The sequence below is a fragment of the Hyperoodon ampullatus genome (assembly GCF_949752795.1).
Source record: "Hyperoodon ampullatus genome assembly, chromosome: 7".
NCBI classification, from domain to species: domain Eukaryota; kingdom Metazoa; phylum Chordata; class Mammalia; order Artiodactyla; family Ziphiidae; genus Hyperoodon; species Hyperoodon ampullatus.
Window position 1 is genome coordinate 15,015,624 of NC_136920.1, and position 12,984 is coordinate 15,028,607.

The window sequence follows — 12,984 nt, forward strand, 5'->3', positions numbered from 1 at the left end:
GTCTCCTGGGAAGGGGTGATTAAAGAGTCTTATAGTTCCCATTTCCTACTCATGCTGGCAGTGGCTGAAGCTCTACCTCTAACACTGCATTATCATACTGGGTTTTTTGGGGGGTTTTGTTTTACTGTCAGTTTACCTATGTGAATCATTTGTTAGATTACATGGTCCTGGAAGGCTGGTGCTGTTTCCATCTTGTTTACTAGTTTCCTCAAATCTTATCACTGCATCAGAGCTCAATACATATTTATTGAATCTAGTTGAATTTATGTTGCTAGATAGTGCGGTAACAGCCATTACCCAGAGGTTAAAGTTATGAGTTCAGGGAGCAACAGAGCATTCACGTTGTCTCTTGTCCCAGGATCAAGTTAGCAAGCTGGTGTAACAGTAGGCCAGATTGTCAGAGAAATCTTGAGTTTAAATATTCTGTCCTGATGTCTTCATACACGACACATATTATCAGTCATTCTGAATGTAGGGTCACGGTGAGGATGACAGAGGAGAACTAGACTGGGGTAAGTAGATTTGGATTCTTAGTCTTCAGCTTTGTTGCCAACTGAGACCCTGGGCCACACCTCTTAGGGCCTCAGCTTTCCCATCTGCAAAAGGAGGTTGGAGCAGACGAACCCAAACATGTCTTCTAGGTCTGGCCTCCTCTGATTTTGCAAGACGCACCCTAGCACTATATAAGGGGGGCCCTGGCTTCTGCAATCCCAGGCTGATGTGATTTCAGATCAGTTCCGGCTCCATGGTGAATCTGACACCAGCACTTAACTTGATACTGCTGATGGTCAGCCCCTTCCAGGCGACTCACAACTTGCAGTTACTGATGTGAAGTTTTTGGATGCAGTGAACTCATTTCAAAAAGGATCCAATCCCATGTGACAGGGGAGGGCAGTACAGTCACAGAGACACCAACACCCGCACTCTCAGAGAAGGCAGTGGGAGGGGTCATTTCTCTCCACAACTCATGAAATATTTTCCTTCTGGTCCCACAGACTCCTTTCTACTCCACGAAACCACTATTGTGCAGGAGAGAAAGGACACACATCATTCCAACACATACACACGCATTTGTGGAAAGTCTGATAAAATACAACTACACAATTTCTCTTTAAAACCTAGTCATCCCCTGAAGTGTCTGTAATTTTTAAAGAGCCCGACGCGCTCCCACTTTCTAGTCGGATGCCAAGCGGGTGAGACTTCAGCGAACCCCTCTTCCCTCAGGTCCTCCAGCGCCGACGACGCTCTATGTGTACGCCGCTAAGGCGGGCCGGGCTCGCATCTCTCTAGCCAGCTCGTCTGCTCTATGGTCTGTGCAGGGCTTCCGGTGGCGGGACGCTGGGCCGCGCACGCGGGAAAAGCCTCCCCAGCGTCCCCCCCATACCCCGCATCCCCACCCCCGCTCCGCGTCCCCCAGCGCGCCCACTGCCCGCACCCGGGCCGTCGCGAGGCGACAGCTTGAGAAGGTGGGTGGTCGCCGTCCCCGTTCCCCAGGAGGGCGCGGGCCCTGCTCCCCCGCGGGATGCGCGTGATGGACCATTCCGCGTTGGAATCCGCGGGCAGCGGGCGAATCCATTTTAGGGAGAGGGGAGAACTGTGGGTCCGGTACCGCGTCGCGGCGGGGGCTCCGGGAGGGAAACCCTGCACTCTGAGCTGGGTTGGGGCGCGGGCGAGGTGCGGCCTCCCGGGCAGGCCCTGGGGCTCCGCTGCTTGTTGCCATGGCGCCCGGTGGAGTGCCCAGAGCGGGTGTCTGGTTGGGATGTAAGCGCTACTTCAGGCAGGCCCGGTTTTTCAGCCCAGGCTGGGCCTGGTCCCTGGAGTTCGGCAGAGTCGGCCTGTAGGTTCCCAGGCAGAGGAGATCTTGAGACATCCTAGGCAGAGCAAGGGTTGCCACTTGGCTCCATCCGTGGGCAGAATGAGGTGTTGTCCTTTGTACTTATTTATCTTCCTCTCTCGAATTCAGATTCCCAGTTTGCCGTGTATCTGCACACCTAACAGCGGCAGGTCAGCATGGCAGAAACACTGGAGTTCAACGACGTGTATCAGGAGGTGAAAGGCTCCATGGTAAGAAGGGTTTGGGTTTTTAATACAGGTAGAGGGAGGGAAGTGGAGTAGACGTTTTGTTTACTAACAAGAGCTTGTCTTGATGATGTAGTAATATCATCAATGTAGCGACTTTGGAAAAGGAGTCAGAGTATGATATGTACTTGGTGTTTCCTCAACAAGAAGCAATACTGAGAGAGTACAAAAATTATACAATGTTAGAATTTGAAGGGACCACACCTGCTGCTCAGCCCTGAATCCCGAAACTGAGGACCTGCAAGCGTTCTGGATGCCAGGGACAGGATTGGAATCCACATTTTCTGGCTGCTTGTCTTTTACTGGCCCTCACCCCTTTAGCTATTGCTCCTGCGTTGCTATCTGGCCAGCCCAGAAGGGGTGCTGGGTGGGACTGACCCTGGTCTGCACTGTGTGCTGTTCCCGTGCATTTGGACCTGTTTTTCCAACAGAATGATGGTCGGCTGAGGTTGAGCCGCCAGGGCATCATCTTCAAGAATAGTAAGACCGGCAAAGTGGACAACATCCAGGCTGGGGAGTTGACGGAAGGTATCTGGCGCCGAGTAGCTCTGGGCCACGGACTTAAACTGCTCACGAAGAACGGACATGTCTACAAGTACGACGGCTTCCGGGAGTCGGTGAGGTGTCCTGTTGCCATAGCCCCCTTTTTACTGTGCCGTCTTCTTGATTTTTAACCTTCTAGAGAGAAGTGGGGCTCCTTTTTCTGATAACCATGTAAATGCTAGTTTGGGCTCCTTAGTGCAGGACCATTGAAGCTATTAAGCAATCAGTGTTCAGCTTTGGGTGTCAGTCTTGGGAGTTTCTTTGTGCCTTGACTCCGGAAGTGTTTCTACTGTTTTGATTTTTTGGTGGTTTCTGCCTGTTGCCTCTCTCCAGGTTCCGGGTCTTACGTGATGCTTTAGTTTGGGTTTTGTTTTTTCATTTTGAACTGCTTGAGTTAAAGACTTCACTTCATCTTCATTTCCACTTTCACTAAAGCAATACCTGTACAAAGTCAGAAAACCATTGTGAGGTGCATAGCCAGGAATGTCAGTCCTTTACTCCTCCCGCAGCCTGAGAGCCGGTCCCCAGAAACAACCTTTATCAAAAGCCTTTTTTTTTCTTGCGGTACGCGGGCCTCTCACTATTGCGGCCTCTCCCGTTGCGGAGCACAGGCTCCGGACGCGCAGGCTCAGCGGCCATGGCTCACGGACCCAGCCGCTCCGCAGCACGTGGGATCCTCCCGGACCAGGGCACCAACCCGTGTCCCCTGCATCAGCAGGCAGACTCTCAACCACTGCTCCACCAGGGAAGCCCTCAAAAGCCTTTTAAATAGCTTTATAGCTGAGACTTTAAGTCAGTATGGGTTTCTGATAAAAGGTATATTGGGGCAGTTTCTCAGAAATAGATAATCCCAGAACGTTCAAGTTTGTGTTAAGGCCACTGGGGTTTACTGGGCTTGTTCTCTCCCTCCTCACAGGAGTTTGAGAAACTCTCTGATTTCTTCAAAACTCACTATCGCCTGGAGCTCATGGAGAAGGATCTCTGTGTGAAGGGTTGGAACTGGGGAACAGTGAAGTTTGGTGGTGAGTCTTGAGGAAGATTGAGGTCTGGGGGGAGAAGGAAGGATGAAGGGTTTCAGCCTTTAGCTTGTTTTACTTTCTTACTGCCACTGTTTCTGATTTCCTGTCAGTTTGTAATTTATCATGTACTTAAATCGAGGACCAGCGGTGCACTGTGCCTAGTCCCTGGGGTACAGTATTAACAAAATAGCCTCAGTGCCCTGTCCTTAGGGAACCTGTAGTGTGGCGGGACATAGTTTATGCAGATCCAAGGGAAGAGCTTGTGGCTCCATACGCCTTTTCCCCCAGGGCAGCTGCTTTCCTTCGACATTGGTGACCAGCCGGTCTTCGAGATACCTCTCAGCAACGTGTCCCAGTGCACCACAGGCAAGAATGAGGTGACACTGGAATTCCACCAGAATGACGATGCAGAGGTCTCTCTCATGGAGGTGCGCTTCTATGTGCCTCCCACCCAGGAGGATGGCGTGGACCCCGTTGAGGTGAGGCCTTCCCCGGTTGTCTTGGCAGCAGGTGGTGTGGAGCAGGCCCCAGATAGCCCAGGGGTGGGGTCTCTGCTGCCTGATTACCATTGTGTGCTTTTGCAGGCCTTTGCCCAGAATGTGCTGTCGAAGGCGGATGTGATCCAGGCCACCGGAGACGCCATCTGCATCTTCCGGGAGCTGCAGTGTCTGACTCCCCGAGGCCGTTATGACATCCGTATCTACCCCACCTTTCTGCACCTGCACGGCAAGACCTTTGACTACAAGATCCCCTACACCACAGTGCTGCGTCTCTTTCTGCTGCCCCACAAGGACCAGCGCCAGATGTTTTTTGTGGTAAGCAGAAACTGCTGGGGGTGCATTGCCCTGGGTTTTGCCCGAGTCTTTGGTAGACGTATCTCACCAGCGTTTAGTTCACCAGCACGTTCTTGCGGAGCGCTGACTGGTGCTGAACTTGGTCGGCTCTTCCTTCCCAGATCAGCCTGGATCCCCCCATCAAGCAGGGCCAGACCCGCTACCACTTCCTGATCCTCCTCTTCTCGAAGGACGAGGACATTTCCTTGACTCTCAACATGAATGAGTGAGTGTGTCCCTGGCCCAGGCAGGAGGCAGGTGTGCCAGCAGGAGCTAGGTGTGCCGGCAGGAGGCAGCAGTGCTCGTGACCATGTCTTCCTGTTTGCAGGGAGGAGGTGGAGAAGCGCTTTGAGGGGCGGCTCACCAAGAACATGTCAGGGTCCCTCTACGAGATGGTCAGCCGGGTCATGAAAGCCCTGGTGAACCGCAAGATCACAGTCCCAGGCAACTTCCAAGGGTGAGAGTGCAGGCCTGGGCCCATGGCCTGCTGGGGATGGGCTGTGCCGTGTTTCCGTGGTAAACCTGTCCTGGGATGGGAATGCAGCTCTTTGGAGGCCTGGTTGGGTTGTAGCTTGATGGTGTCAGTTGCCTCCATCCTAGCAGCTTAGTGAGGTTTACTCACTTGAGGGCCTGAGCACACACTGTGCCCCCTGCTGCTGAGGCGGCACTGACTGGGCTCCCTGCACCTTCCACCAGGCACTCGGGGGCCCAGTGCATCACCTGCTCCTACAAGGCCAGCTCGGGACTGCTGTACCCACTGGAGCGGGGCTTCATCTACGTCCACAAGCCACCTGTGCACATCCGCTTCGATGAGATCTCCTTCGTCAACTTTGCCCGTGGTACCACCACGACTCGTTCCTTTGACTTTGAAATTGAGACCAAGCAGGGCACTCAGTATACCTTCAGTAGCATTGAGAGGTGAGAGTCTCTGCCAGTCACTTCCTGGGCATCCTGGTCCTGACCCAGCCTCGACCGGGAAGGCTGGCATGGCCTGGGGTACTCTCCAGGGTTGGGACTCTTCCCTGACTCTTCAAGCCTTGAGCAGAATTTTTCTTTCGCTTCCTGGAATTTGGTCCTCCTCCTCCTTGGAGTGCTCAGGCTTTGGCTGCCTCTCCATTGCTTTCTTTCTGTAGTTTAAAAAAAAGTCGTTCTCCGTATTACGAAAGTTCTATGTGTTTGGAACTAGCCCTTCTTCTCCTCCGCTCCCCCCACGATGGAAATGCTATCTCCGTCTTTCCTGGAATGAGCTTTGTGCCCGAGAACACGGCAGCTAATGTTTATTGAGTGCTCGCCGTGGGCTAAACGTTTTACAAACGTCTTCGCGTTAATCCTCATAACAACCCTGAGAAGTATGAGATACAGACCAGTAAAAAGATGAACACATCCCCTCCCCCTGCATCCTCCCCTTGCTCTGTGCATATTGGTAAATAGGTGCACCTCCTTCCCCACCTTTAATTTCCCAGAACTCTTGAGACCATTATGGTTTCCTTCAAGGCTAGTGCCTGAGTCTTCTTTCCTGCCATCTTCCGGGAGTCTCTGAGCTGTTGGGTTGGATAGTGCGGTCAAGAGCTCCAAGCCCCACAGTCTGTCCTGGCCCGTGGGTGTCAGGACAGCGTGGGGTCCACCCCTGTGTTGGCCCTGCCTGTCTAGTGATGTGGTACATCTCTCCCCACAGGGAGGAGTATGGAAAGCTGTTTGATTTTGTCAATGCAAAAAAACTCAACATCAAAAACCGAGGACTGAAAGAGGTACCTGTGTGTGTGGAAAGGATGCGCCTCTCTCCTGTTCTTTCTGCGGGGCGAAGGGGCAGGGGTTTGTCTGGCTTCTTTTTCACTCTCTTTTCTCTTCTTACTCTTATAGAAAAAAGAGGTGCGTGTGACCCCTTCCCCCTCCTGGTGCAGGTTTCCTCAGCATGACCTTAGAGCAGTCTCTGCAGCCCCTCAGGAGCCCCCAGTGGGGCTGGGAGAGGGAGGGGCTTGGACTAACCCCGTCAGCAGGAAGTCTGGGGCAAAGGCCCTGCACGTTGGCTGCGTGTGGACAATCCAGCCCCAGGGTCTTCTGGGCGCTGCTCTGATCTACTCACAGGCATGGGGTGCGCTTTTTTGAGTCTGCAGGCGCCAGGGTGGTTTGCCCCTCACTCTCACCTCTGCCCTGACTAGGGCATGAACCCCAGCTATGACGAATACGCCGACTCCGACGAAGACCAGCACGATGCCTACTTGGAACGGATGAAGGAGGAGGGCAAGATCCGGGAGGAGAATGCCAATGACAGCAGTGATGACTCAGGAGAAGAAACCGGTGGGCTCACCTTGGCAGTGCTGTGCATGGGGGCGGGTCGGCTCTTCTGTGGGGCGGGGGCTGGGCATCTGGGATTTCCATGGGGGCAGAGTTGATGCCTCCTGTGCTCTTTTTCAGATGAGTCATTCAACCCAGGTGAAGAGGAGGAGGATGTGGCAGAGGAGTGAGTTTTGGGTCCACCTCGTGGGGGTGAGGTGGCGGCCTATAAACTTAGGGCACCAGAATATTTCTGGACGTTCCCATGTGTCAGCGTTACCTACTGACCGAGGGTGGAAAAGTGACCTCCCGTGAAGTGATACGTGGAAATGTTTTGGAGGTTGTCAAGATTCTTTGTGAGTGCAAGGCACGTTGTGGAGCCAGAAAATGACAGTGGAGAGAGAATGGGAGTAAGGATCAGTGCTTGCCAGCTTCCCAGCTGGGGATCATTGGGTCAGGCGTTGCATCGTGGTGTCCTCACCTGTGAGATGGCAGTATTCTCCCCATGCCATATTCATCAAGACTCTTGATCGCTGATGTCAGAAACATGACTCAGACTGACTTTAGTGTAAGAGGGAATTTTATAAGCTCACGTAACTGGAGAGTCTGGTGATAGCATTGGCTTCAGGCGCTTGGACCCAGCTGTTTATAAGCTGCGGGGAGTCTTTTTATTTTTTCTGATTTCCTTATTTTTAGTTAGGTTTGCCCCATGTGGTGTTAAATGACCCTGAGAAGCTTTGGACAGGCTTAATCCTACTGGTTGAACACCCAGAAGTGCCAGTGTCTCAGAGCAGTGGTAAACAGTGAGGTTACTGCCCCGTCCTGAGTCTGAGTCACTAGGATGTGCTCTGATGGGCCAGAACGAAGCCATTTACCTGCCCTTAGAGCCTGTGGTTGGGGTGAGCCCCTCCTGAATGGGGCAGGGTGGTTCCCAGCAGGAAATTGGAACTCTCTTAATCCAGAAGAATTGGGAATGAACGTTGGGCGGCAAAAAGAAAAAAAAATCTGCTAGAGTTCACTAGTTCTGCTCGCCGTATACTTATGAGGTCAGTGAGCAAATGCTTGTGAAAATGCCTTGAAAACGGCTCAGCACCATTCAGGTGTAAAGCAGCTCCACCTTCTGAGGAGTTCCAAGTGTAACAGGTAGGAGTGTTTGTTGTTTGCGTAGGTACTGGGTTGGACTGAAGTTGGTTTTCCCCACTTTTTATATAGTAACTAATTATCTCTTCATCGGAAAAGACTATAGGGCAGATTAAAACGATTAGATCAAAGGAAGTGGTGAAATGGACTTGGGGCATGTTCTGGGCAAAACAAGACAGTGGTTTTGTACCCAGGAATGTGGGGACAGCGTAGGACCTGGGTTAGGTAGGCCATGACCAAGGAGAGCCACTGAAGCACATTGGTTCATTTGTTTCTCACTGATTGATTCAGCAAGTAACCCATTGCCATGGCTGGGTCTGGAGAGGATGTGGTTGAAGCCACCTCAGCACAGGGGAGGAAGCAGGGTTGGGGCCTGGTTGGGGGAGGCCACGGTCCTCTCCCTCTCTCCTTTCTGGGCAGGTATCTTTGGGCTCATTTTCCTCCTGTCCTGAGGTTGCGGGGTGCTGTCCTCTCTCCCTGAGTCTAAGCCCCACTCTCCTTGACAGGTTTGACAGCAACGCCTCTGCCAGCTCCTCCAGTAATGAGGGTGACAGTGACCGGGAAGAGAAGAAACGGAAGCAGCTTAAAAAGGCCAAGATGGCCAAGGATCGCAAGAGTCGCAAGAAGCCCGTGGAGGTAGAGACTCTGCTAAGTGGGAGGGCGCTGGGGAAGCGGTTCTCTTTACCTTCTCCTGTCCTCCACCAGTAGGGCCTGCTGACCGGTCCTCCGGGGCTGATTTTTATAGTCAGTGATGATGGGCTTGAGGAATGAATATCTTGGAAATTTTTCACTCTGGCCCTTGAGATAATCAGCTTCTGGGAGATTTGAATTGGGGGCAGGCTTCTTCTGTGCCAGGAGCCCAAGGAAAGGGGCCCCTAGTGAGCTTGACCCTGGGGTGCAGAGGGGAGGAAGACATGGTCTTTGCCCTTGGGGAGCTCTCAGTCTGGCCTGACGCTACTTAGTCTTCTCTCCATTTTATCCCCCTAAGAAATTGTCCAGATAAGTTCTTTGGGAGAATGGGGGGGTTTGTGGAAATAGATGGCCAAAGGCATTTGGGTTCTTACGTAGGTAAAGAAAGGCAAAGACCCTAACGCCCCCAAAAGGCCCATGTCTGCCTACATGCTGTGGCTCAACGCCAGCCGAGAGAAGATCAAGTCAGACCATCCTGGCATCAGTATCACGGATCTTTCCAAGAAGGCAGGCGAGATCTGGAAGGGAATGTCCAAAGAGAAGAAAGAGGTAAGTAGCAGCAGACATGAGGGGTTGGTGGGACTTTGCTGTATTGGTTTAGCCTATGTCAGGGAAGAGGCCTCATTTTTCCCTCCCTCTGTTTTTCCTCTGTGTGTGTGTGTGTGTGTGTGAGTCAGGAGTGGGATCGCAAGGCTGAGGATGCCAGGAGGGAATATGAAAAAGCCATGAAAGAATATGAAGGGGGCCGGGGTGAGTCTTCTAAAAGGTGAGTATTGGGAACAAAATGGCCCAGTAACTGCTTTCTTGGCAGATACTTTTGCAATTCCAGGTTGAGGATTGGGGTGTTAAAGATAATAGATATGCTTCTGACTGTGTTGGGCAGTGCTTCCCAGATCTGGGTAGGCAGTTGCCCAAGTATGGGTAATGTGCTAGAGAATTTCCGAAGTCACTTGGATAAATATGGCTCATTTTCCTAAGAGGGTCAATTTTATTTGAAGGTATGGGGAAATTAAAAATACTCATTATTATGGAGCATAATTCACATGGATTTTTAAAGATAAAGTAAGAGGTTTTAAGTAAATTTTGCATATAGGGCTGCTTCAGGGTAGCCCCTGATTCTTCCGGTTATTCATTTATGATGTGCTCCCTTGGGGCACTTGGGGCTGAGGTGGCTGGCTGTGCACATTTAGAGTGAGCTGGGCAGTGTGGCTGGGATTGGGAAAGGCCCTGTTAAAGCCAGGAGAGATTTGGCCTTGGCCATGGGTGGGAACTTGAGGGCCCAGCCCCTTTCCCCTCTTGCTAATCTAGGGATAAGTCAAAGAAGAAGAAGAAAGTAAAGGTAAAGATGGAGAAGAAATCAACACCCTCTAGGGGCTCATCATCCAAGTCTTCGTCAAGGCAGCTGAGTGAGAGCTTCAAGAGCAAAGAGTTTGTGTCTAGCGATGAGAGCTCTTCAGGAGAGAATAAGAGCAAAAAGAAGAGGAGGCGGAGTGAGGTGCGTGCAGCAGGAGTCTGGGGCTGTGGAGCCTGGGAGGGTGAGGGGCCTCTGAGTTGGTGGGGCACGTGTTTCTGGACCAAGGGTTGTGGTTGGCCCTTAAGAGAAATGAGAGGTGGAATTCTGTGGTTCTGAAGGCTAGTGCTGGAGTCTAGGGAGGGGGTTGGGAATTAGGGACTCTTCACTGAACAGTGTCTGGGGGGCGCACCTGGACTCTACACCTTTCCATTTAAGGGACCTTTGGTTTTCAGGACTCTGAAGAAGAGGAACTAGCCAGCACTCCCCCCAGCTCCGAAGACTCGGCGTCAGGATCTGATGAGTAGAGAGGAGGAAAATTCTCTCTTCTTGGGCTTTACCCTGTCACACCCCCAGTCTCCCCGCCCCATGTTTTGGTACCAGTTTCTCCTCGTATGAAATGTAGTCCTTGGATTCCGTGCCATCTGAACAAGCTCTCCTGCTAGTATGCACTTCCCTGGGGCAGCAGGGGAGGCCTCTTACTCTGCTGCTTCACAAGGATGGCTCTTTATAATTAGGGGAGAGATTGGGTGGGAGGCAGGGCAGTGCAGGATCCAAATCCTTGTCTTGCTTTCCCTACCTTTGGGATATAGCTGCTGCTTGTCCTGGTCCAAGTTGCTGCAAGCAGGGGTCATGTGAGGTCAGGTCTGTAGCTCCTAACCGGGGCCTATTTCTACTTTTATTTTGTATTTCTGGTCTGTGAAAAATCAACATTTAATAAAGGGAACTGACTTTGGAAACCATGTCCTTATGCCTTCTCTCTAGCCCTGTTGTATTGCTGCCACTTTTGTGTTTACTGCACTCTTCTGACCCTTCATCTGGGAAGCAAGTCTCCAGGTACATCCTGTTCTGTTCCCGGCTGGACAAGCATCGTTTTTCACTCTCTTCTGCTGGGATGGGCCACCGGAGAGTCTAGAAATGAGAGCTGATCTGATTAGGAAGTCTCTCTCATAGTTGCACTCCATTAGCCAAGCTGAGGGGGCAGCTCCGGCTCCATCCTTAATCACCTATGAGTCAAGGGTTTTCCAAGTCTTTAGATAATGCAATCAGGATTGACCAGCTTCCCTGCAGCAGGGGTAATGGAAACCTGAGCCCGGAGAATTGGGGAGGATGAGTGGTGTGTATGTGTGTGGGGGTGGTGGTGTAAGTCTGATGGAGATGTAGGAACGGTGTGGAGTATGTGTGAAGCTTTTCTTACGGGAGGAAATGAGTATGCCGTATTTTTAGGTTGGGAGGAGTTTATATATGGGAAGGGAGCATAACAGGAGATAAGTGAGGATTAGCGAGGAAAATAGAGCTTCCAGTCATCCCCGCGGTGGCTCTAAACCTGAATTTATACACGTGGAGTGGCCACGTTGCGTAGGCCCTTAGGTGTTCGCACAGGAAGCCTCTCTAGTCGGCCAATGGTTACCTTTTCTCTAGCCGTGACTCTATGGTGCTGAAATCAGTACAGGCGGCTGGGCCTGAGAATTGGGCCGTCCTAAGGCAGTCTCCTCTCTAGGCAGTCGTCTCGGTGGCCATTTTGCCCAACCGCACTTTAGCAGCTAAGTTGCGTCAGTTTCGCCGGGGTCTGATCCTGTGGCAGGCTCCTTATTTGCAAGACTCATTAATAATTGAGTACCTGGGCTGCGCCTGTTTGTGTACGACCCGGCGGATTCTGCACGGTCTATCCACTCCCGGTTTTCACCGGTTCATGGATATTCATGAGGCGCTTTGGGGGCGTGGTCCTGGGCGGAGCTAGGGGCGGGGCCCCGCCACAGCTCGTACTGGCTTGGTCCCGTGGTGACGGCGGCGGCGGCAGCGGTAGTGGCGGCGGAGACTGGCATCGGGGTGCCGAGCCCGAGCACAGCGGAGCCGGATCCTGGGGGAGCGCGTGAGTGTGCGGGGGCGGGCGGGAGGGTGAAGGAGGGGGAGGGGTCCGGCATTGGGGGCGGGGGAGAGGCATGGAAGGAGTGGGCGCTTTTCAGTCGGGACCTCGGTTGAGATTGGAGGGGGTGTCACCAGGAAAGTTTGCAGGGGGCGGGGGCGCGGGGTAGTCGGGGGACACAGGGGAGCTGCCGCGTGTGCGCGGGGGCGGTGGGTGCACGGTCTGGAGCTCGTGCTGACCGAGCCAGAAGAAAGGGGGGGAGGGGGCGAGGGCTTGAGGAGGAGCCGGGGGCGGGCGGAGCTGCTGGAGGGACCCCCGCCTTTCCCTACCCCCGGGCCTGCGCTAGCCCCCTCCCCCGACTCCCTCGGCACGCCCCCAAGCGCCCCAGTCCGCCCCCACCCGGTCCTTGTCCCCAGTCCCTCGTCTGTTCGCCGGCTGCTCCACATCCCGCGCACAGGTTCTCTGCTTCTGCCGCTGCCGCCCCCTCCTCCGCTTCTTCTACCCTGTTCTCCTCTCAGACTGCAGCCGTCCCTCTGTGTCCAGAGCTCCCCACCGGGCCCCTCCAGACGGCCCCTCGCCCCGGGCTGTTCCGTCTTCCCGTTGGCCCTCCCTCCTCCAGCAGTTTACAAGCTGTCCCTTCCGACCTCTCTGGCCCCAGATCCGGCCGGAGATCCCAGGTCCATAGGGCCGACCCCGCCTGCGGCGATGCTTCTCTGGGCTTCTGCCCCCGGGGCAGGAGCTGCCTGGCCTCTCCCCTGCCCTTCTGGCGGCCTGTGCTCCCAGGGGTCAGCTAGTCTCCTCCTGACTTACGGATTGGGAATGCTCAGAGCCACTGAGATTTTACAGCTTTTGGCTCTGGCCTTGGTCACCTGGGTTTCCTGTCTGGGGCCTCTGAACTGCTGCGACCCCCTCCTCTTGGGGAAAGCGAGCTGCAGCTTCTTTGCTGCAGCTCCTCACACTGCTGAGGTGTCCACCAGGCCCCCAGCTGAAGGGTTTTTCGGTTCTGGACCAGTTCGTCTCCATTTCTAA

General features: G+C 53.4%; 1 protein-coding gene across 1 annotated transcript; it reads left to right on the forward strand.

Annotated features, from left to right (window-relative positions):
* Positions 1-2,010: 2,010 nt before the first annotated feature.
* SSRP1 (structure specific recognition protein 1) lies at positions 2,011-10,831 on the forward strand (the record flags this gene model as incomplete). The annotated part of the gene is made up of 16 exons (XM_079708005.1): positions 2,011-2,064; positions 2,511-2,696; positions 3,539-3,644; positions 3,930-4,120; positions 4,226-4,456; positions 4,597-4,700; positions 4,803-4,931; positions 5,171-5,392; positions 6,150-6,222; positions 6,634-6,772; positions 6,890-6,935; positions 8,395-8,524; positions 8,957-9,127; positions 9,256-9,344; positions 9,887-10,073; positions 10,325-10,831. 16 exons carry the CDS (start codon positions 2,011-2,013, stop codon positions 10,394-10,396), a joined length of 2,130 nt encoding a protein of 709 aa, XP_079564131.1. The 3' UTR covers positions 10,397-10,831.
* Between the last annotated feature and the right edge of the window lie 2,153 nt (positions 10,832-12,984).